General features: G+C 40.3%; 1 protein-coding gene across 9 annotated transcripts in view; it reads left to right on the top strand.

Annotated features, from left to right (window-relative positions):
- Positions 1-1,685: 1,685 nt before the first annotated feature.
- The window catches only part of LDB2 (LIM domain binding 2), a 392,474-nt gene continuing 371,115 nt past the window's right edge, over positions 1,686-23,044 (top strand). For 6 of the 9 annotated variants that reach the window (XM_012472395.2, XM_012472392.2, XM_012472391.2 and 3 more), the window contains exon 1: positions 1,688-2,207. In XM_012472395.2, the coding sequence (XP_012327818.1) occupies positions 2,076-2,207 (132 nt within the window). In that variant the 5' untranslated portion in view covers positions 1,688-2,075. Of the gene's footprint in view, positions 2,208-23,044 lie in introns of all 9 variants that reach the window. The other 3 variants (XM_012472390.2, XM_012472389.2, XM_021668226.2) reach the window with 2 other exon arrangements.

Here is a 23,044-nt window from a genome sequence, read left to right as displayed (position 1 = left end):
TATTGGCCTGCACACACCTGCCTAGGTGTTACTTTCATTCTTGCACTGAAATGGCCACATTAACAAAAACTCAGGGAGACACTAAACTCTTAGAATGTCTTCAGTTTGGGAGTTTAAACATAAGGAACCGTTAGGTTTTGCAGTGGCTGCCATACCAAAACATAAATCACGCCAAAATTGTTTGAAATCCTGTCTTTAGAAGGTTGTGTGTTTTGACAAACCTCGCAGCAAATTTGGTCCAGCTTTTGGATTTGTCATGAAACCCGAAACCAAGCATTCTCGCCTGGCTTGGGGTCTCCTAGCGCAAGTTCCAAGCAGCCTTAGCGTAATACCTGCCCTAATCTCATCCTGGCAAGCGACGTTAGTGTGCTGGGCTGCTCTGCTGGAAGTTTAGGGTGGACTCAGCAAATACTTTATGCAATTATGGAGAAGGACTGATCAAGACAGCAATACACTTTTCTGTGTCTGAGTATTTTTAAGAGTGTAAATTGCAGAATTAGCAATACGTTATCCCCTGTTGGCTAGTGACTTGGAGATACCCAAGCCATGATTGGGGCAGAAAGTTAATTAATCTGCTTATTAAAAAGAAGAAATGTCTCATTTGCATGCGTTTGCATTCTGGTCTTGAATTCATCATGCTTTTTGGTGGTCGTTTGCTTTACTTCCTTAATACCACTGACCTACCTAGGTGTTAGCTCAATACATTTAAATTTTCTGTGACTGGGCTTTGTTTAAGTGTCATATCTCTGGTTATTGTTGGTCCTGGCAGAATTTGATTAATTTATGGATCGATAAATTCTCCATAGAGATTCTTTCTTTCCCCTTCTGTGGGCTGTTGGGGTTTCTTATGGTTATCATATTCCATAGTTGGGAAAAGATTTGTTTACTTGACCAGTCTCAGAAAATACTTTTTCTCCTTAAGAGATGGGTAGGTTATCTGGGGATGATCCGTTCAATTATTTGCAATTTCCACTCAACCAAATTATCCTTGGTCATTTTTACAGCAGTTTTCTCCTTTGCTTTTCCTGTCTTAATGGGAGGTCTGCTTTTGGTTTTTTAATTTATTTTTATTTTTTTTTACTTCATAGGAAAAAAGACCATTGCTCTCCTTAGGTGTATTTTATACATTCCACATTCAGAATGATTGTTTTTACCAGAAAATACCCGGGAACCTAAAGGGCCTATAGGAAGTCTTGAGAGAAGAAGGAGGTGGCTGGGAAGAGGGGTGCGTGGGGAGAGATGGGGGTGAGAAGGAGTGGAAGGGCAAAGAATATGGCAAGCCCTGGAACAACAGCAAGTCAAGCAAAACTGTACAGGGAGATTAGTGCTGAAATAAATCTCTGCATGTGAGTGAATCACCAGCCCAAATTCGGGGGACCACAGTGGGTGTTTCTGTATTTTGTAGTAATCAACATTTCTGATACATTATAACAGGGTAGTTGTCAGGGGTGAGTGGCTCCTGCGGCGGTTAGACCACCTCTATGCTAACAAGCTTAGCAATCAGGTTGTGAAGGGTCCTGGCTGGAGGAAAAAAATTAAAACCAAACCTTAGACCTCTTGTCAGACTGTGAGGAGAATTATATTTGTGAACTAGTCTACAGTGTGGACAGGAAATGACCTCTTCACAAACTGCTTCTTTAAAAACAAGCAGTGGTGCCTAAAGCTATCCAGCTCCTCTCTCCCTCTCCCTCTCTCTCTCTTTCTCTCTCTCTCTCTCTCTCTCTCTGTCTCTTTCTCCCTCCCTCCCTCCTCCCTCCCTTCTTCCCTCCCTTCCTCCATACCAACCTCCCTCCCTCCCTCTCTGGAGCTCCTGCTCTCTCCCTCTCCCTCCTCTCCCGTGCTCCCTCCCTCCCTCCCTCTTTCCCTCCCTCCTCTGCTCTCCCTCTCCTCTCCTGCTATAGAGGGCTCCGACAGCAGTTCCCAGCCAGTGTGTTCAGCCTGCCTGCCTGCCTGCCTCTGTGTGTGTGTGAGCGTGTGTGCGTGCGTCTACTTTGTACTGTGAAGAACACAGCCCATGTGCTCTGCATGGACGTTACTGATACTCTGTTTAGCTTGATTTTCGAAAAGCAGGCAAGATGTCCAGCACACCACATGACCCCTTCTATTCTTCTCCTTTCGGCCCATTTTATAGGAGGCATACACCATACATGGTACAGCCAGAGTACCGAATCTATGAGATGAACAAGAGACTGCAGTCTCGCACAGAGGTAAGTACTTCAACCTTGGGGATGTGTTTGTGTATTTTTTTTAAGCTATGCATGAGCTTTTCCTAGGGTTGCTGGCTGAATTCTATGGGAAGTGTCCCACTTGCTTCTACCACGTACGTGGAAATGAGCGCCAGGATGAATCCACGAGTTTGGACGCTGGGTTTCCAGGCACAGCAACTCTTGTAGCAGGGGACAGTTTCTGCTGGAATCTTGAGACAACCCAGCACTTGATTCACATGCTGGGTTTCCAGAAATGTTGCTCTCCTAGAACTCTGGTGTTTTGCAGGCTCTGAGTCATTCCTGTTGGTGTTTCTTGAGATATAATTCCAAGAAATTTTGTGGTTCTTTGCATCCGGCAAAATATATATATACACATATATATATGTGTGTGTATGTGTGTGTGTGTTTACAAATCCTAGAGGAAGTCTGCCTTGACTTGTATTTGCTTTTCAAAGTCACCAAAATTGAGGTAAAAGGGGGCAGAACAGTAACCCTGCCTACTTCTCAGAACTAACCCAGGAGGGACACATGTTTGTATATTTCCGTGTTAAAATCAGAAACCAGTTGCTTGGGGCAAGGGGAGTCTTGACTTTCTCCTATTGCTGTCGGCATTCCCCCCGCTGAGCACTTCACCTTAGGACAGGAGCTGGTTCAGCTTTCAAGTCAGTTCTAGATTTTGCATATTTGAGATCTTGTGCCTGAGAGAGGGAGACTCCGCCACCTAGGCAGCCAGCAACTCTGGGAGCAGAGAGAACAGGACTTTCAGAACTTTTTAAATGCAAAACTCCAGACTCGCCTCCTGCAATTTAAATATTTTATGTCAGTTGACTTTTTCTCTGTGCTAGCTCAGCTGGCAGGTTTTGCTGCTGGGTTGTCCATCTGCCTTTAAGTTGGAGCTTTGTGTGGAAGTGTTCGAAAAAGGAGTTTGTTATAGGTGCACCAAAGTCACTTTAGGAAGTAGAAATTGCTAGGAATTTAGTCTTCTCTGCAGAGTACAAATACCCAGAAGATTTATGCCAAAGAGCTTTTAGGGAATAGCTTTGGTGGAATTTTAGATTGAAGATTGACTTTTAACTCTAGGAAGGGACTCCATTAAGTTTGTATTATAGAACAAAACACACTTGCTTGAATTGTCAACAGAGCCATAGAGAATTCATGACGTTTCGTGTATTTAATACAGCTAACGAGATGTGACCTGCTTTCTGATTGGCTAACTACTGGACAAGGACTTATATGTATTTTAAAAGCCGGATGGTCTTTAATGACTGCTATTTTCTTTATATGTTAATATACCATAGATGCTAAATATGACTGCTGGTACTGTTGCTCTCTCTAGAAGTCAGTAGCTTCTCTAGAAGTACAAACTACATTTTGCTTAGGGTGGTGAACTGTTGGCAGTAACTGATATTTGTACTTGCTGTTTTGTGTATGTTGCTTTGTGTGTGTTACAGTTTGTATATTTCCTTCAGATCTTTGCAACTGTGTATTGGAATCTTAAATCTCTGCGAAAACTGTTGGTTGACATAGCCTGCTTTCAGAATTAGGAGGATAGAAAATGACTTATAGTTCAGGCATATATTAATTGCCATACAAATTTGGGAAAAATAGTCTTTTAAAAGTATGATTAGTTATCAAAAAGAGGCCAGGGACCATTATGGCTCAATTCTTGAACAGCAATAAGATTTAAAAATGACCTGTGTCCATCTTACATTTTAGAAAGTTTTTGAGGAATTGTAGAAGGAGATTCTTCTCCATCCTCCTGCAGTTAGGAACACTTGGCCAGTTCTGAGCTAGGAGACTTATCTGCAAGATTTCCCTACTCTTGCCCTCATTAAAAACAAACAAACAAACAAACAAACAAAAAACTGCAGGATTCTACATGATCCCACATTTGTTTCCCATTTGAGACAAGGCATTTGAAAAGACCTCTTTTTGCAGTACACTTTGCAAAGATGGCACATCATTTTTTGTGAGAGCTAAATTCAGGAATTCCTAACTTTTGGATTATGGGATATTACTTTTAAAGATTTAGCTCTGAGTAGAAAAAGACTACTTCATTGCTCAAGAACCAAGAGAAGAAAGCTTGCTATTACAAATCTTAAAGGTGTTTTTAAAACCTCCCTGCCTGTGACAGTAAAGTGGTATGAACTATTTTCTGGTGTGTTCTGGAGCTAACCCTTTACATTTTTTCCCTCCTTAATTAGATAATTTTTAAAGTAATTATTCAAATAATTGCCTCTACACTTCTTTTTCCTTTGCTAAGCAGTAAATAGTGTCATTGACGCATTGCCATACATGTGTTTTCATTTCATATGGAAAGAGGAGAGACTCAAATAATTCCTCCTAAGATATTTAAATATTTACATTAAATATTAAATTTTGATCATGATGTGTATACTCTGAAAAAAATAACTTTTCATGTAAAGTTACACTATACCTTTACCAATAATTGTTATTTATGATAAAGCTGCTCTGACTTCTGGAGAGGGATTGGTTGGAATAAAATACAGTGATACTCAGCAAGAGTTATTAGTTTATTTGCATGCAAAATCAAATATGCTGTTGAGTAACTACTTTGAGAATTTAACCAAAGCATGCAACCATTCTGGGCAAGAGTGACTTACCCATCCCTCTTCCTTCTCTCTCTCTCTCTCTCTCTCTCTCCTGGTCCCACTCTTATAGTATATAGTATTATTTCATTAAGTCCTAATCTCTCTCTCTCTCTCTCTCACACACACACACACACACACACACACACACACACACCGGGTAACACTCTCAAGTCTTCACTCCTTTTGGAACATGGACTTGACTTGAAAAAAATAAGGCAAAACAGTATGTGATGAAGAAATTGTAATCAAGTTTCTGGAAATTTCCTAGAAATCTCCTTTTTTTAATGGAAATAAATTAATAAAGAACTATGGTGTTCCCCTACTCTCCTTCCATGGCTAATCCCAGGGCATCTTCTCATGGGGATAGATGAATTTCTTCCAATTAAATTAAATCGAAGTTCTTCAGAAGCTGTGCAGTTTTAGTTTAAAGAGCATGGCATGAGGAGTTAATATTGCTTCCAGCTCTTACTAACTAGTTGGCATGGGTCTTGGTTCCTCATTTGCAAATTATCAACAGTGTCCCTTTAATTGAAAATTCAGATTTTCTTTTTTTATGTATGAGAAAAAGTTATGAAGTAAAGGGTGCAGACACTATTTCTTTGCTCACGGTCTTTAGTTCAAAATCACAAATTGTAATAAAATAATTAGGTAATGGTGAAGAAAACTTGAAGATCCAGTCTGGTTTTAAAGCTAGCACTTAGAGCAAGTTCCTGGACAAAGTAGATACTCATTAAACATTGGCTGACTAGCCAATCAATGAATCAGTAGACAAAAGGAGAGAATTTGAAAACCGGTGCATTTAAATTAGCACCTTCCTTGATAAATACAATTCTGAAGTTTTGGGGGACCTTGTATCTCCTATTGAGATGAGGCAGCTTTGGGCCTCTGCTTCTCACTGTCCCTAAAGTTCTCATTCCCACCTCGCCTACATTTATTTGATCTGAGGTCATTTGGATCCCTGATATTTGTGGCAAAGGAAAGCAAGTGCCTAAGTACTAATAGGACCTCACCTCTCTGTAAAGAAACAGGCGTGCATTAAAAAGCAAACAGCAGCAGCAACAACCAAAGCATGTTTGAAATGCTGCGTAGCTGTTCTGGGACATACATTTTTTTTGCAACATTAGAATCTCAGTGGAATTCAATCAATAAATGTGTGGGTGCTCCCCCCACCCTTTAAAATGAAATTAAGAAAAACTCTGAGGTTTGCATCATTGTTGTTCACTGCAATTCCCAGGCAGCAGTAAGGAGTTTACATTTCCTGGTGTGTATGCTGTCAAAAGTTGACCCAATGTCTTCCAAAATGCATGTATTTGAATGGTCTTGCAGTGTGAAATTTATTTTGGAAGAATACAGCCGCACAATTATATAGTTTTAACATTGCACGCACAATACAGTCAGATAAGATATAAAATACGTTCTGAAGACTTCAGAATTTGTTTTGTGAAAAGCTTCAATAAAAGCAAAAACAATACATTTTTTCATTTCTAGGTCTTGGCTCTGAAATGAAAATATAGGTAAAATATATGAGAAACTTTAGAGTGGGCATCATTGTAAGTGAAGGGATTTAACTAATGTGGGATAATTATAAAATTTAAGAAATTTTATCAAGTAAAGTTCACAAATCTTTGTTAGAGTAGATAACTTTTTTATACCTTGTTTTCTCATTCAAATGACCAAAAATGTCTGCAATTAAGTGAAGATATTTGTTAAGAATATATAGTTTTTCATGTTGACACCATGTTAATTTTTTTTAAACCATAAACACCAGAAAAGTATGAGTTCTATTGTGTATTTTTCCTGTTTTGAGATTTTTTCTTTTATCAATATTACACATCCTCTTTCAAAAGAGAAACCTGTGATTACAATCGGAAGCCGTGCGCACAAGGATTTTATTAGAATTACAGTTTTTAGTTTTATAGGATTTAATATGAAGGTTACAAATGTTCGAAGACCTTGAAATTTAAATCTGCTGGTTTTCACCCCTTCTCAGCTCAACTCTCAAACTCCCTGGGGAGGGGGTGGCGGGAAGGGGGTGGTGAGGAGGGGGATTCTCAGTCCTCTTTTCTTTCAGCTACATTTTTATATACTTTAGTCACAGGGTTTCATGTTGTAACATCATGTTTATTCATGGAATAGCTTGGTATCACTGATGTTCAGATGGAATCTAGTTAAAATGAGATTAGTTATTTTGGATAGGTAGAGAAAAAGAAAAAATGCTTTGTGTGATAACTTGGAGGTTTCTCTCCCCTAGAAATTTAGCAAGAAAGATGTTGCTGTTACTCTGAGATATATAAATGATTTTCAGTGTTAAAAACAGACCTTTGCAAGTTGTTTGAAGGGGGTTGGTGAGGTGGAGAAGGGGGCTGGGTGGTGGAAAGGAAAGCTATTTTGAAAATGTTAAATGAAACCAAAAGTGCAGTTTTAAAAATGAGAACTTCCAAACTCTCTTATTTTTCAGGATCTTTACATGGCCTCAGAAAACAAATTGCAGGACTCTTATATTGATTTTATTTTCCTGAAGTCTTTTCCCCCCCCATTTTCTTACTCTGGGAACTGTTTTTAATTAAAAATTGCTGCAAACTAACTATTCATAGGAGGCCAAGAAGAAAAAAAAGAACTTTCAACTCACATTCAACACAGATTCTTATCAGCCTCAAATCAATGCACATTTAAATTTCTCTCTTTTTGGTGTGTAAATTATGATGTAGGATTTAAATGCTATGCATTTTTTAAACATTTAGCTTTTTGTTTGGATTTCAGAAAGAAATTAATTTAAAGTATATGGAGAACAGGGCCATAAATCTCTTTTTATTACAATTGTCCACATTAACTCATTTTTCATGAGGAACACAAGCACCCCCTTTCTGAAACAGCAAACAAAACGTAAAAGAAACAACCCCAAACATCCAACTTTATAAATGATCAAGAACAAGATTCATAAACTTACTTATCTGGATGTGGTCAGTGGGCCTCAAAATATAACCGACCTGGGAAAACAATGTCTTTTTGAAGTGTCAGAACACAGCATTTAAAAACTGTCCAAAGGATGTAGATACTACAAATACCTTTGTCATTTTCTGACAAGACACTTTCTTTCTTTTTAAAGTTTTAAAAATCAATATGAACCTAGACTTTTTTTTTAAAATTTAAATTCTGGCAGCATGCATTTGAACCTAGGCAACTATTAATGCTTAAAACAAAATTCAGGGATTCTTTCAAGAATTTCCATACTTTAGGCAATGACAGTATCAGGGTCTGGAACTATAAACATGCTAAGATATTTTCTGTCTTCTAGAAGCTTACAATTTGATAATGAGGAGAGACATACAAACCACACTTACAATAGAGGGCTATGATAGGTGAATACACAGTGTATCGTGCGCATGTTCCTGTAGTGAAAGGTATATACAGTCACAGAAGAGCATCTACGGCGTTTTCACTGTCTGTTGGGCAAGTATTAATACCAGGTGCTTTTTGTATGTCGGCTCATGATCACATTAGATGATAGGTACTACTAACATCTGCACTTGTACTGATGAGGAAACTGGAAACTGACAGGTTACTTAAATTGTCCGAGGTCAAATAGATGGTGGTTTAGCTTCAGAGGCTGTCATTGCTCTGCCATAGCACCTTGCTTGAAATAAGAAACACTAGCTACGAATCTAGTTTTACCTAAGGAATTTTTAATGCGAATATATTCATTTATTTTCCTAAGACAAATTGACTTTGGAGGTGGCTTGGAAATTGATCCCATTCACTAACATGGTTCTGCTAGGTGTGCCTCAATTGCCTGACTTAATTTCCAAAGGGACCAAGTGAAATTCCAAGGGATGTATCCAGAAATGGAAAATATACCCTGGTTACTGAACAAAAAAAACCCAAATTACACTCCTTATTAAAGAACACTTATGCCCACTTTTTTTTTTTTTTTTTGAGAGGAAGTCTCTCTCTGTTGCCCAGGCTGGAGTGCAGTGGCACGATCTCGGTTCACTGCAACCTCTGTCTGCCAGGTTCAAGCGATTCTCCTGCCTCAGACTCTTGAGTAGCTGGAATTACAGGTGGGAGCCACTGTGGCTGGCTAATTTTTGTATTTTTGGTAGAGATGGGGTTTTACCATGTTAGTCAGGCTGGTCTCGAACTCCTGATCTGCTGATCTGCCCACCTCAACCTCCTAAAATATTGGGATTACAGGCATGAACCACCATGCCCTGCAAGATGCCCACTTTATCTGAAGAGTCATTGAAACTGTTATAGAATACAACGCATAGTCATCTAAAAGATTATTTTTTTAATTAAAAATATTTAAAATTCCCTTCAGTGCTGCTTCTTAGTTGTGCCCTGGGAAAGATGGTGTTTTGATTGTTTTAAACAGTAGTGAATGAGTAGAAAAGCTATCCCATTTTTGGTGGAAACAATAACCAAAATAAATGTTAGGAAATAAAATTACAATTCAAATTGGACATAGTATTGACTTCCTTTGCAGGTAATCAATTAGGAATCTTAGGGAAAATAAAGGCATAAAGGGGAAAGCACTTCCAACATGTTTGGCATCTTAGGATCCTAGTTTAATCTACTCCTGAGAGGCACAGTCTCCCCACATCCTGTCTCTCTGCAGAAGTTCTTTGTGGAAGATGATGTTTCCTTCCTACACTCGCAGACCACTTTAGCTACCTGCAAAGCCATTGTCTTTGGAGTAAATGTCTGCTAGTTGTTGAAGATAAGATAGATCTCCTCATTTGATCCACCCCCAAAGCTTGAGATGCATGTATTCTGGTTCTCCTTTACCAGACAAGAAATCAAGGCCTGAGTTTGTACATGGTCATCCTGAGATTTGAGAGGCAGGGGCTGGATCATCTCACTTTTCACTGAATGTGCTCTCCTGGAGCATACTAGTGAAGGAACATTGTCTCTCAGGGGCCCACTTCCTCTTGGAGGTCCTGGTAGCCACACCCTTTTCTCATATTCGACCAGCCTAATTTGAAGTTTCAGTCTTCCAGCTAAAATAGAAGGCTTAGCATTAAGGATTTGGCAGATCCCTCTGAAGAAGAGGACTCTACCCTGCTCTGGTGACATTATAAGCTCCCAGCCTCTCTTTTTGGGATCAAGATGACCTCTTAACAGCACTCTCTGCTCCCTCTTTCCACCTTATAATCTGATCCCCATGAACAGCCAAGGTGATATTTTTAAAGCATAAATCAGATCGTGTGACTCTCCCTCTTCCCCTCCCACCTAGAACAAGCTCTAAACTCCTTGTTCTGGTTTTAAGAGTCTATTGATCTCTTCCTTCCTGATGGTCCATTCTTATCTCCTATCAAGTGTTCATTGGACCGGAGCCATGGAGGGCTTCTTTGGGATCCGTTTACTTGCCAAGCTGATTCACACTGCAGGACCTTCGCCCTTGGTTGGGGGACACCTGGTGTGTGGCTTTCTCTGCAATAACTCAGCTAAGTATTAGGAGACCTCAGGTGAGTTAGGATTTGGCATGGTTCTGGCTTTATTTGCAGGTAATCAATTAGATATCTCAAAGAAAAGAAGGACAATAAAGGAAAAGAGTCCCAGCAATTAGAAGGTCCTGTACTGAGCAACTTAAGTGTTCTCTTTCCAGCGAGTTCTTCCTCAAACAATTAAAATTAACCCCCAATGACTTTCTATTGCATGCCTTCTTCATAGGAATTATCACAAGCCCACATTTTCCTGCTTCTTGTTTATATCTTAAGTATTTGCTTGTCCTTTATAGAATATAAGCCCCATGAGGGCAGGGGCCTGATTGTCTTATTTATCTCTGCATCCCTAGTGCTCCATAGCACATGACTGATGTGCAAAATATGTCAATTGAATACAGGAAATTAAGTTGTTACAGCACTGTCCAACCCGACACTAGAATTTTCTCTGAGTCTTACCAACAATTGCCTACAGTTCCAGTAGGGGAAGAATCTGTGAGCCTAATAGTCCAGTGAACATTCACTGCTAGAATGCACAGCCAACCCAAAGGAAAAAGAAGCCCCGAGAAAACAAAATTTCTTCTGTGAAGGGAGTGTTGCCCTGAGTATTTTGCCCTCTGGATAGTGCAAATCTGTTGGGAATCTCCTGACTTCTGATTAAAAATATTTATACTTATCCTAGTGTTTCTTTTCTCATTTGATATTTCTGCTAATTCTCTCTCTCGGTATCTACCTGGGGGCCGACAGCCATGAATTATGTTATGAATCATGATAATACGTTACATTTCCTGGAGCACTTTGCATTTTAGGTAAGTGCTTTCAGGACCATTAATTAGCTTATTTGAAGTGATTTGCACAACAGAAAATATGGGAAGTTCTATCAGTATATAATGCTGTGGTCTATAACTTTGTGTTTGCTAACGGGTGTGTGTGTGTTTGTGTGTGTGTGTGTGTGTGTGTAAGAGAGAGAGAGACAGAGAGAGAGAGACTTGTCCTAATCAGAGTGTATTTGTGTATGTGTGCAGCTTTTGGTTAGGGAATATGAACAATTTTTTTCATCAATAGTTTTCTTCAGGAATGAAAAGAGTGACCACCAGCCTTGAACATAAAGGCTTGAGCCTCAGTATGACTTATAATATGACAGATTTGGGTCCAAACTCTGAGTCTGACTTCTATTTGCTGTGTAATATTCAGGAAGTTTCTTAAATTTTCTGAGCCTCAGTTTCCTTAGCCTGAGTGTTACATTGGGAAGTAAAGAATGAATGCATGTACAATGCCTAGTATATGATGGGTGCTACATCAATGAGAACTATGATGATGATGATGATGACACACTTATTCTGGATTCTATCAGCAAATTAAGTAGTGTAAATAATGCCAAACATTGCTTCATGTCTTAAAATTATCTTTACTAGTACCTTTTAATGCCTGCACTAGCATATTTCAATTTAATAAACAAAACTTGCAATAACATGATCTGGGACTCTTGAGTTTGGTTGTTCTCATGTGATAATGTCTCAGGGACTTTTCACTGTTATATGGCAGGGATGACATAATAATCATATATCTTGTTATGAGAGAGTGGTCACAATCTCCTACAAAGTCCAGGCTAGAATTATTCCTTAGGCATACCTATGGGTTAAGTATTAAGGGTTGACCAATGTATGAGACCATTAGATAGAATGAATAAGATCTACTATTCAGTAGCACAATAAATAGGGTGACTACAGTTAACAATAAATTATTGCATATTTTTAATTTTTAAAACAAAGCTGTGATTGGGGTTTTCTCCATTTAGGAACTCAGTGGAGACAACAAAACATTAAAATGTTCCCTTTCACCAGTGCCTTTGCAGGGCTGTGTGAATGGGGGCCCCAGGAGAGGGCTGGAGAGCTCACCCCTGCTGGCCTTGACTGGCCATTTCTTCTAAGGAGGCACGCTTCTCAAATGCAGCCCAGCACAGACTTCTCCAGGGGAGCTGGGTCAGCACTGGTCGGAAACCTGAAGCACCACCAGCGTGTCTGGACTGATAACAGCCCTTCCAATTGATCCACTGTGACACCTTGTGGCTTACTCCTTACACAGTGAAAACGCACACATGGGGGGAAGTAGTGATGTGCTGAACTGTATGTACCATACCGTATCTTTCTGGCCACAGGGATCAGGTTGATGAGTAGTAATATTACCTGTGTCTTTTTTTTTTTTTTTTTACAGACGCAACTGGGCATTACACTGTGTTGATTTGCCCCACTGATTTCAGTGTAGCACCTCTTTGATTTTTCCCGTCGAATTCTTCAAATTACACACATTGTCCTATATATGTCATTTTCCTGATCAGGGCATCTGTGATTTTTATAGTTCTATATTAATAATAATTTTTATCAACCTATGTAAAGTAATATCTTGTATAGCTCAAACATTAAATTATTTACAGCCCTTTTTTTTTCTTTTCCTTTTGGTAGGAGGTAGGGTGTCTGAAACTTCTCTTCCCAGTGTAGGTCATTTCTTACCACTCATGAGGATTCTATTTAGATATTGAAAATCTGTGTAGACAAGCAAAAGCCAAACCAACACATAAAACTGACCAATTGGCAGTACACACAACAAACAACCTTTTTCAGGCCTTACGAGTTTAATCATGATTATCATGTAGTTAGCTGAAATTTATTGCTTGAAATTGAAATTAAACAGTCAGTACATATTACCTGCCTTTGAAAGGTTCTGATTTGATGGAACCTCCTACTCCCAAATTAGATGAATCCTAGAATGTCAGGACTGGAATGGCCATGAGATCAGCTAGCCCAAGCTCCTGATTATGGAAGTGCAGAAGCCAAACCCAAGCGGGGCTTACTTGGACTAAGCAGTGCTGTCAATTCATAAGCCATCGCTGGTTTTTTTTTTTTTTTTTTTTTGAAGTCTTAGCACTCTCCTGTCACTATGTAATTACCTGGAACTGGCCAATCCAAACATCTTACCAACCGCTAATCTGCACCTCAACACCACAAAAACTTTTGTATTCCAAGCCCATTTCTCTGTTTTCAGTTTTCCAATTGTCTTAAAACAGTGTTGATCTTTAGTGTCATGCTACTGATGTTGAAAAACACATCACTAACCTTCATTGCTTTTGAATTTATGATTTCCTTTGCCAGTTTATTTAGAATAAAGCTGCATGTGCTTTAAAACACATGTCTCCTTTTTTGGTTTTAAAAACATAGTACATTATTAACATAGAGTATTTGTGAAATACAAAAATGTTCAACGAGGTAAACAAAAACCGTCTTTAAATTTACTATACAGCAAAATTGCTGTGAACATGTCAGTATATAAATTTAATGCACACATACGTATACATAAATCTTTACTTGCTTACAAGCATATTGAGCATCTTTTTGAATCCAGCTCTTTTAAGTAAAATTATGAGTATTTTACCGTGTCCTTAAATCTTCTTAAAATATAATTTTGAGTTGCCTGAATTATTCATATATCTGTTTATGTTTTAAAAATTAACACCATATAGGGTTAGGGTTTTAAAAATTATTCAGCTCCATTGTACATGATTTGAGATCAGTTTTTGTTGTTGTTGTTGTTATTGTTGTTGTTGTGAGACAGGGTCTTGCTCTGTTGCCGAGGCTGGAGTGCAGTGGCTCCATCACAGCTCACTGCAGACTTAACCTCCTGGCCTCAAGTGATCCTTGAGCCTCAGCCTCCTGAGTATCTGGGACCACAGGCATATGCCGCTGCACCAGGATAATTTTTTAAAAATATTTTGTAGAGATAGAATCTCTCTTTGTTACCTAGGCTGTCTCAAACTCCTGGCTCAAAGTGATCCTCTTGCCTCGGCCTCCCAAAGTGCTGGGATTACAAGTTTAGGCCAGACTGAATATTCTTAACAATCAGTTTTATCCCCCAGTGAGGTAGAGGATTACTGGTATGAGGGAGTTTACTATGATGACTACTATGATGACCATTAGCAGTTAGTACTAGTCAGAAGTCTTGAGTCCAGACCTCGTCTTCTCCCTTTTAAGACAAATCCTTACTCTCACCCCCAGCACCACCCCCAACTTGAGGGCAGATCCTTTTTTATTTCTGCTTTTCTTTCTCTTGTACTATTTCTGAGTCAAAAGGCAGCGAGCACGTAACCGTTCACAAGGTCCATAAATCAAAATATTTTCACACAATTCATACTGGGAAAAGGAAGCTTGAATTAACGTTAAGAGCTAGTGTTGATCTAGAACCAGTGGGTTGGGATATAGCAAGTTAATTTATGACACGTCTGAAGGACATGTCTTTAATTCAAAAAGAAAAGGGATACCTCAAAAAGTGGGTTATGTCATGACTTGTATGTAATGTTATCCCATTTTCCTCACTGGATCAAAGAGGTCTTTGGGGTCGGTCACTATCTTATATTTGTATCAGTCATAACAACTGAAATTATCTGTGGCCAATATCAATCTTCTTTTAAAGGCACATTTCACTGAGGCAGCCATTTTGTAATTAGTTTCTGAGTTATCATTTTCTTTTTCTTAATTTTTTGACAGGGTCTTGCTCCCCAGGCTGGAGTGCAGTGGTGTGATCATGGCTCACTGCAGCCTTGACCTCCAAGACTCAAATTTCTCACACCTCTCAGCTTCCCACGTAGCTGGGACTACAGGCATGCACCACCACATTTCACCAATTTAAACACTTTTTAAAACTTTTTGGTAGAGGTGGTATCTCCCTTTGTTGCCCAGGCTGGTCTCAAATTCCTGAGCTCAAGTGATCCTCGCACCTCAGATCACTGTTTTTAAGCGGGTAATGTTTTATAGGTAAGTCTCACACACGTAGGCTTCTAGTACAACATAGTGTTGTGCAATAAGATTATGTACTCTCCCATAGCATTGGCATTAAGTGCTTAGCTTCTGGGGTCATGCAATCTTTTTTTCTTTACTTAGTGGCTGTGTGACCTTGGATAAGTTAATCTACCCATCTGTGCCTGGGTTGTCCCTGTGGGTAATGTGGGGGATAACAGAATCTGTGGGTTTGGGTTGTCACAAGATAGAGTGAGTTAATTCTTGTAAAGTGCTTAGCATAGTGCCTGTACCCTGTAAGGGTTAACAACTATAATTATGGTTTATTTGTTGAATGGATAGTGAACGTCTACTCTATGTGATATTACTAGTCTGGAGATGAAGAGGGCAGTATCCTTGTCTTAAAAGAGCTCACTGAGGATGCAGTAAGGATTTACAGGGAAGGAAGGTCTTGGAAGATAAATGGGAATTTGCCAATGAGAGAAGGGTGGTGGGAAGGGTGCTCAAGGTACAAAGAACATCAAATGTAAGTAAATTGATATTATATTTTAGGAAGAGTGAAGATTTTGACATGGCTGAGGCTTAAGGTCTGGAGTGCACGTATTAGTGTGTGTATGATTGTGTGTAGGCTGGAGAAGAGGTGGGGGCCTAATTGTGGATGTATTTATATACCAAGCCAGGGTTCCTTAATGTTTAGAGACTATACTTTAGACTATAGCATGAATATTTAACTTCTCCGTGCCTTGGTTTTCTCATCTGCAAAATGAGACCACAGCAGTCCCCACCTCATAGAGTTGTTTTAGGGAATTTAATGAGATAAGGCATGAAAGCCCTTAGACCAACTTACCTGGTAGTAAGCATTCAGTCAGTATTGGCTTCTACTATTGGGCCAAGGGAGCTAATAAAGTGTTTTGTTTTGTTTTGTTCTGTGTTGGCTGGGGAGGGAAGCAATCTGCTGTGCCTTTGAGCAAGAACATTCTGATCCCTTTGTGGAGGGTGGACTGGTGGTCTGTCTTGGAGCACATCTGTCTGCTTGAGAGAAAGAAATCAGTGGATAGAGAGATGCACAAAGGAAAAATTACACACACTTACTGGCTGACTGAGCTATTTTTAGCCTAGTGTGTCTGAAGCAAAGGATGGATTTTCATGGGTTTTTTTTTTTTTTTAAGATGCAAAATTCCCGTAAGCCCAGGTGATGTAACTTGCCTTGTGACATTTTATTTGCCCATCCTTGAGGTCTGCAATGTGGGCCAAGAAACTTTTATCAGCCTGGGGCCTCCAGTCTTGAGTATGCTTCCTGCCTTGACATATTTGGGACCTGTGGGGGAACCAGAAGTGATGTGTTGGCCATTGGCCTGGCACAAGGGCCCACAGTGATGTGGCAGGGAGGCAAGGGAGAGGCTGCATGGGGAAGAGAAAAGGCAAGAAGGGCTGAAACCCAACCCCACTCAGGACATGGGACAGGAGTCTCTGACACTCAGTGTCCATACTGGTAGAATGGGAAAAATAGTCTGTCAACATCAGAGGAACATCCCGAGCCTTGTACGGGCGGGTGGGTATCTGGTGTGGCTCTTCCCTCTGCTGCGTGGGACTTCATGCCCCATTGCAGGCCCATACGCCTTGTGCATTGAATGAACGTTTTTCCTGAATCCTTCTCATACCCTCTTCCCTCTGTAAACTTAAGCCTCGGAGAAATATTTTCCTTTCCTGAGTCTGTTTCCTCTTCCGACTTCCTTGGATATGATGAGCTATGAACACCAAGGTTCTCTCTTCAGCCGCAGTCTATGATCCCAATGAGGTGGACTGCTGCTTTCTGTTTTTAATCTGTCACATCCAGCACAAAATCAAGGTAGATAACGTGTTTTTACTCTCTGTTGAGCCTCCTTCAGCTCTTTTTCTCCCACCTCCTTGGGTGAGGAATCTTGCTGAGTCACAGTGTCTTGCCTTTCCGCACAAACTGGATGGAGCCGGAGGACCACATTTTGCTTCAAAATGCTCTGGGCACCATTGTCTTAAAACCTGCACATAAAGAAAGCCTCCATGGTTGTTTTTGTCTGTCCTCATAAAATAAGCTCAAAATGCAAATGCAGAATCTACTAAAATTACGGAGTTCAGTGGGTGCCCTGCGTCGCCAGTTTTTTTTAGAAAGGTTAAAATTCATCTGAACTAAGACTAGAAAATAAGCTTCAGGTTTTAGGTTATTCTGAAAAGACTGTTAATGCCTGTTGGCTAAGTGCATTAAACTGGATGGAAATGATCACTTGGCTGTACTATTTTAAAAACTGCTTGCTGGGATGGTGATTTAAACCTATTTTTTTCTGGACTCAAAACTTCACATTTGTCTGTTGAAAAAAATACTGTATTTGAAACAAATAAACATTAAAATATAGTTTATTATATTTCCAAGTGTTTGTGTGAAAGGAAAATATGTCAAGACATATTTCATTAGAAACTGAAATCTCAGCCTTAATTCACTCCATTGTATTTCCAGGGAGCTCAACCCTATATAATATTACTTGGTCTCTGGAGACCTCCTTGAAGGGACACCAGATACCCTCAGGATAACTAGAGAATGGGGGAGGTGGGGAGAGAATGGAGGGGGAATGGTTTCCAGTCCTAATTCTGTATTTCCTGTGACTTTTTTATGGGGGCAGGGGAAAAGGAGAGAAGAAAGAACTCTGCTGTTAGTTTTATTACAGCTTTGATTTTAAAACCATTTAAGAAGTAGCATTCATGGCGGCACCCTGTGATGTTTAGGATGGAATTGCATTGGCTCATTCATTCCTCAGTACCTTATTGAGTTTTTTTATTATGTACTCAGTGAGGGAGGACCATATATAAACCCTGCCCTCAGGATGCTCACAGCCTAGTGGGGAAGATAGCCAGCTGAAACTCCAGTTGTAACTGAGGGTGCCATGAGTGAGCTGTTGAGAGGAGCAAGGACAGGGTTTTTCCCAGCCAGGATTGCGGTACTGACTGAGACATGTACACACGTGCATATACGTGCACACACATGCACACTCACACCCTAAATTGCTTGTGTTATGTGCTAAATTTTGACCCACATATTCCTGTGTTTAATCGAAGGCACTGTTAACTTTTTAACGATGCTACATCTCCGATGATTTTAGGAGGAATTAGTCTGCGTAAACATCTCAAAACAGGGAGGTGAAGCTAGGAAACATAAATGCCCCAGTGGTGGCTGCAACTGCTTTCGTTAATCTACTGTAATCTAAACCTTAGATGAGGGTGAAAGAAGAAAAAAAGCAGCTTTTTAAGCCCACTGAAGACCTAAGATGTGGCAAAAGCAATTGTTTTTTTTCTGACCATGAGAAATTGTCTGAGTATAGGATGAAAATTTTCATCCTTATCAGGAAGTTAATCATAATCATTTATGTGGAACTTGCAGGTGGTTATTTAGTGAATCTTAAGAAAAACCAAAATGCCCAAACTTCCCTCCCCCAATTATAGCTAGACAGTATCGAGAGAACTTTATGAAGAAAGCAAATCATTCAAAGCTTTGAATTGTTAGAAATCCATAAAGCTAGGCCGGGCGTGGGGGCTGAAGCCTGTAATCCCAGCACTTAGGGAGGCCAAGGCGGGAGGATCATCTAAGGTCAGGAGTTCGAGACCAGCCTGGCCAACATGGTGAAACCCCATCTCTATTAAAAATACAAAAACTAGCTGGACATGGTGGCTCGTGCCTGTAATCCCAACTACTTGGGAGGCTGAGGCAGGAGAATTGCTGGAACCCGAGAGGCAGAGGTAGCTGTGAGCCAAGATCATGCCACTGCACTCCAGCCTGGAAGACAGAGTGAGACTCCATCTCAAAAAAACAAAAAATAGAAATCCATGAAGCTGAAAGCAGAGGACTGGATGAAAAAAGAAAGAGAATCTCAAAAATCCAGGAGCAGGAGCCATGCTAATCAAGGTGATTGTCTATTGAGTACTTACGAATTGCTAGTCTCACAGCTAAGTGCTTTCCATCATGGTCTCAATTAAGTCACACACTGCTGTGGTACATAGTGGTATTCATTCCATTTTTCAGATAAGACAACTGAGGCCTAGAGAGGCTTAGCAATTAGTCCAGGGTTTCAGAGGTAGCAAGAGGCACACTGTGGCTTAAACCTAGTTATTCCCAAGTTTAGAGCTGAACTTCACTTTTCAACTCTGCTGCCTCCCCAGACAGAGCCCACTTTACAGATGAAGATACTGAGGCCCAGGTAGGTTAGACTGGGTCTTGAGTCTCACTGTAGGGCACATTCAAAGCCTCCTCATTGGCTGATGACTTCGTCTTTGGCTTCTCAGTGATCCCCACATTCAATTATGGGACCAGCATCTGTACACTGAGAATCCACTGTGAGAGTCACACCACTGTGAGGGTCACACCACTGTGAGGGTCATACCGCCAAGGACTTATTGAGGTTGGGGACCTTGCCTGGCTCACCTTTGTATCGGCAGCAGAGGATACCGGGCCAAGGGTAGAAATGATAATCTAAATAGTTCTTGAATGAATGAAGGATGTGAAAGAAATAGCAGGCTCCGAAGTTTACACACAGTGGGAGAGGCAGCTAACTCTAAGCACCACAGACAAGTGTGGTTCCTGTCTTTTCAGGCACAAAAGCCTGTGGGACATGCCTATGCAAACTAGAAAAACATGCTCATTCTGGATGAGCCTATGGCCCTTTTGTGCAAATGAAAATCTTCCTGATCTTCCTGGAAGACATTAGCCCCACAGGGCTTAGCAAAGCACTCTGGATTTTAGCTGCTCCTTCTCCCCTTGGTCAGCTGCCTTTCTGCAGTGTGGAAACTGCCCAACAGTAAACGGAGGCCTGTTTTGATTTAATTTAGTCACCCGGAACATGAATTCTAATTGATCTTCTCTAAATCTTGATTAAACCCATGAAGAATTTTCAAGATTACGCTAAATTCTCTTCTGTCATTAAGATACAGTGCATAAAGAAGGATGTTTAGGCCATGTGTCATGGAGGAGGTTGGGACTGGCTTGATAAGGGATTGTAGGATTTGGATTTGTTGGGGAAGAAGAAGGGTATGTGGTTTGTGGGAATAAAGATCTGAGATGCCATCAAGCAAACAGCCTGGCATAGGAATAGGATGTGGTTGGCTGACCTTTGCACAGGAAAGTCTCTGCAGGTGTGAAGAGAGTTGGACACCAAGAGGAGACATCGTCTCTGTGCTCCAAGCTTGGGTACCATGTCCATAGAATGCAGTATGAATGAGGCTTCATGGAGTGTTTCTAGGGTAGATACCTTCCTTCTCTATGCTCTCTGCATTAGTTACAATTCTCCAGAAAAGTAGATATAGGGTATATATCCAGGAAGAGATTCATTATAAGCTATAGACTCATGTTGTTATGGAGGCTGAGAAGTCCCATGATCTGCTATTTGCAAGCTGGAGCCCCGGGAAAGCTGGTGGTGTAGTTTAAAGGCCTGAGGGCCAGAGAGCTGATGGCATAAATTCCAGTTCAAGTCTGAAGCTCTGAAAACTAGGAGCCCTGAAAGTAGGAAAAGATCAACGTTTCAGCTTAAACAACCAGGCAGAGTTAAGCCAAACTTCCTCTACCATTTTGTTCTGTTCAGGCCTTCTGTAGATTGGACGGTGCCCACTCCCATTGGGGAGGGCTGTGTGCTTTACCCGGGCCACCAATTCTAACTCTAATCTCAGAGAAAACACCTTCACAGACATACCCAGAGATAATGCTTAGCCAGATATCTGGGCATCCCTTGGCTTAGTCAAGTTGACACATAAAATTAACCATCACATTCTTTCCTGCCAAAATGCTGCCTTCTCAGATAGAGGCTGGTGTCAAAGGTCTTTGAATGTTTGTCTGAGGACTTTGGATCTGACTGTATTGCAGTAGGGAATATTATATGTTCTTGAGCAGGTCCATTAACATCTTACTAATTCCCTCATTTGGTACATCTATATTGAGCAGGACCAGGTGTTTAGCATACAATACCGCATAAAAACAGACATCGGCATTTCTTGCAGGAAATTTACGACCGAGTAAGGGAGCTGTACGGCAATTAAAAACTCATACTAACTATAGTTGTAATGGATAAAATGTGCACTATTTAACACCATGTGATAGTGCACTGGAGGAATCAAGCACGTTTTTGTGAAAGCATAAAATAAATAAGGAAAGCTGACCTAGATTGGTGGGAAGAGTGGTCAGGGAAGGCTTCTTTGAAGAAGTGAATTTTTAGCTGAGACTTAAAGAACAAATGAGATTCAGCTAGAAAAATAGGACATGCAATGCCAAGATGGCATTTTAAAAGAATCACAGTAAGGACAAAGGCCCTGTAGCAGAAGAGAGCTGATTGTCCGTAGTTGAGGGAACAAAAAGGAGATGCATGATGCAATCTGAAGGTTGGGGTCAAACCGTGTTTGACCCCAGATAGGGTAGTAAGGATTTGGGCTTTTTAGGTTTTTGTTTTAATTCTGAAAGTAATGGAAAATGTGCTCCTTTTGGCAGTGGTTTGAGAGAAGGTATATCAGTAGAATGGCATTTGGAAAACAACACTCAGGCTGCTGAGTAGAGAATGGCTTCAAAAGATTTAAAAGCAGATGCAGAATGACATACTAGAGAAGGATAGTATAGTTTTCTGGTAAAAGATGACAGTGAATTGTATGGAGGATGGATTGGCCGTGGAAGGTGTTGAGTATACTTGGTCTCCAGCCAAACTCTAAGGTTACTGGAATAAGAGAGTAGGAACCCTTCTCAGGCTTTATCTCTATCCATTCTTGTCAACAGTATGTACCTGTGTCTGCAAGCCCTAAATAAGTGTAAAGTTTAGTGATGTTCACTCTACCCACTTCCACCCCAGAATCCATTGGAAATGGCTGTAACAGCACATCCCCAATGCCCATCAATTCTCCATGTCCAACTGCTCCACGGCCTCCTCCGTCTCCCCTGAGCTGTGAATTTCCCAAGCCCCTTCCACTACCTGCTTTTCATTGGCTTCAACTTTTACAATATCTTCGTTACTCCCCAGTTTGTTCAACATCATTTTTATTTTTTTAAATCAAAGATTGATCTAATTCATTCTCTGCCATTTTTGAGTCTCATTATTTCTCTGTCTCTTCCTGGTTATTAGTGACTCTGTTTTCTTTCAAGTGCCTCTTGTCTTTGAGAAGCTCTTGTGATTCTTTTAGGGCCATTTGCCATCTGGTTGCTCTGTCTTCCTTTTCCCTATAAGCTTAAAGTATGGCGTTATAGTTTTCTTTTATTCCTCTTCTTCAGGTACAACTGCAGACACTTCGCTCTTCCAAGGTTACTAAGCAGTGTCTGACACAACGTAGAGGCTCAACAAATATTGGTTAGATTTGTTCTTTCTATTGATTGTGCAGGCTTTGATGACGTCGCTTAAAATGTTTCTTGTACATACCTTCGTTTCTACCTATGTATGTATGTGTATGGCTACTAGAATCCAGGCTTCCCTGGGAATATTCTTAAAATAATTGATATCTCTGTGGATCTATAACAGTGACATGAATTTTCACCTATGCCTGCGAGAACACCTTCAAAAGTATTGGGTGCTCATCAAAATCACACGTCAGTTCAATAAACTCTTATGGATGCATTGACTTTCCCAGTTAGTTGCTAGATAACTTTAGATGATTTGCATCATGGGTCTCAGTTTCTGTATCTGTTAAATGGCAATAATCAGAGAATTTTTAAAAATGTAAGGACACCTAAAAAGCATGAAGGACACCTAGAAAGTGTGTGTTTATTCCACATAGTGGGAACTATGCTAAATTCCAAACACACAAAGATAACTAAGACAATTTAGAAAGAGAAGGAAAAGAGAATGATTTGTTGCAATGATCCCCTTGAAGCTCCAGTTGAAAGTCAGAGGATTGCCCTGGATTGGAAGTAGTCTCCAAAGTGACGTCATGTTCTCTTTCAAACCACCTCTGGCCTGTCTCTCTCGCCAGCTTCATATTAAAGGTAACAGATTTGAAAATGTTTGGAA

The sequence above is a fragment of the Aotus nancymaae genome, unplaced genomic scaffold (genome assembly GCF_030222135.1).
Source record: "Aotus nancymaae isolate 86718 unplaced genomic scaffold, 86718_ANA_hifiasm-v0.15.2.pri h1tg000006l, whole genome shotgun sequence".
NCBI lineage: Eukaryota > Metazoa > Chordata > Mammalia > Primates > Aotidae > Aotus > Aotus nancymaae.
This window is presented reverse-complemented; position numbering and strand designations above follow the sequence as displayed.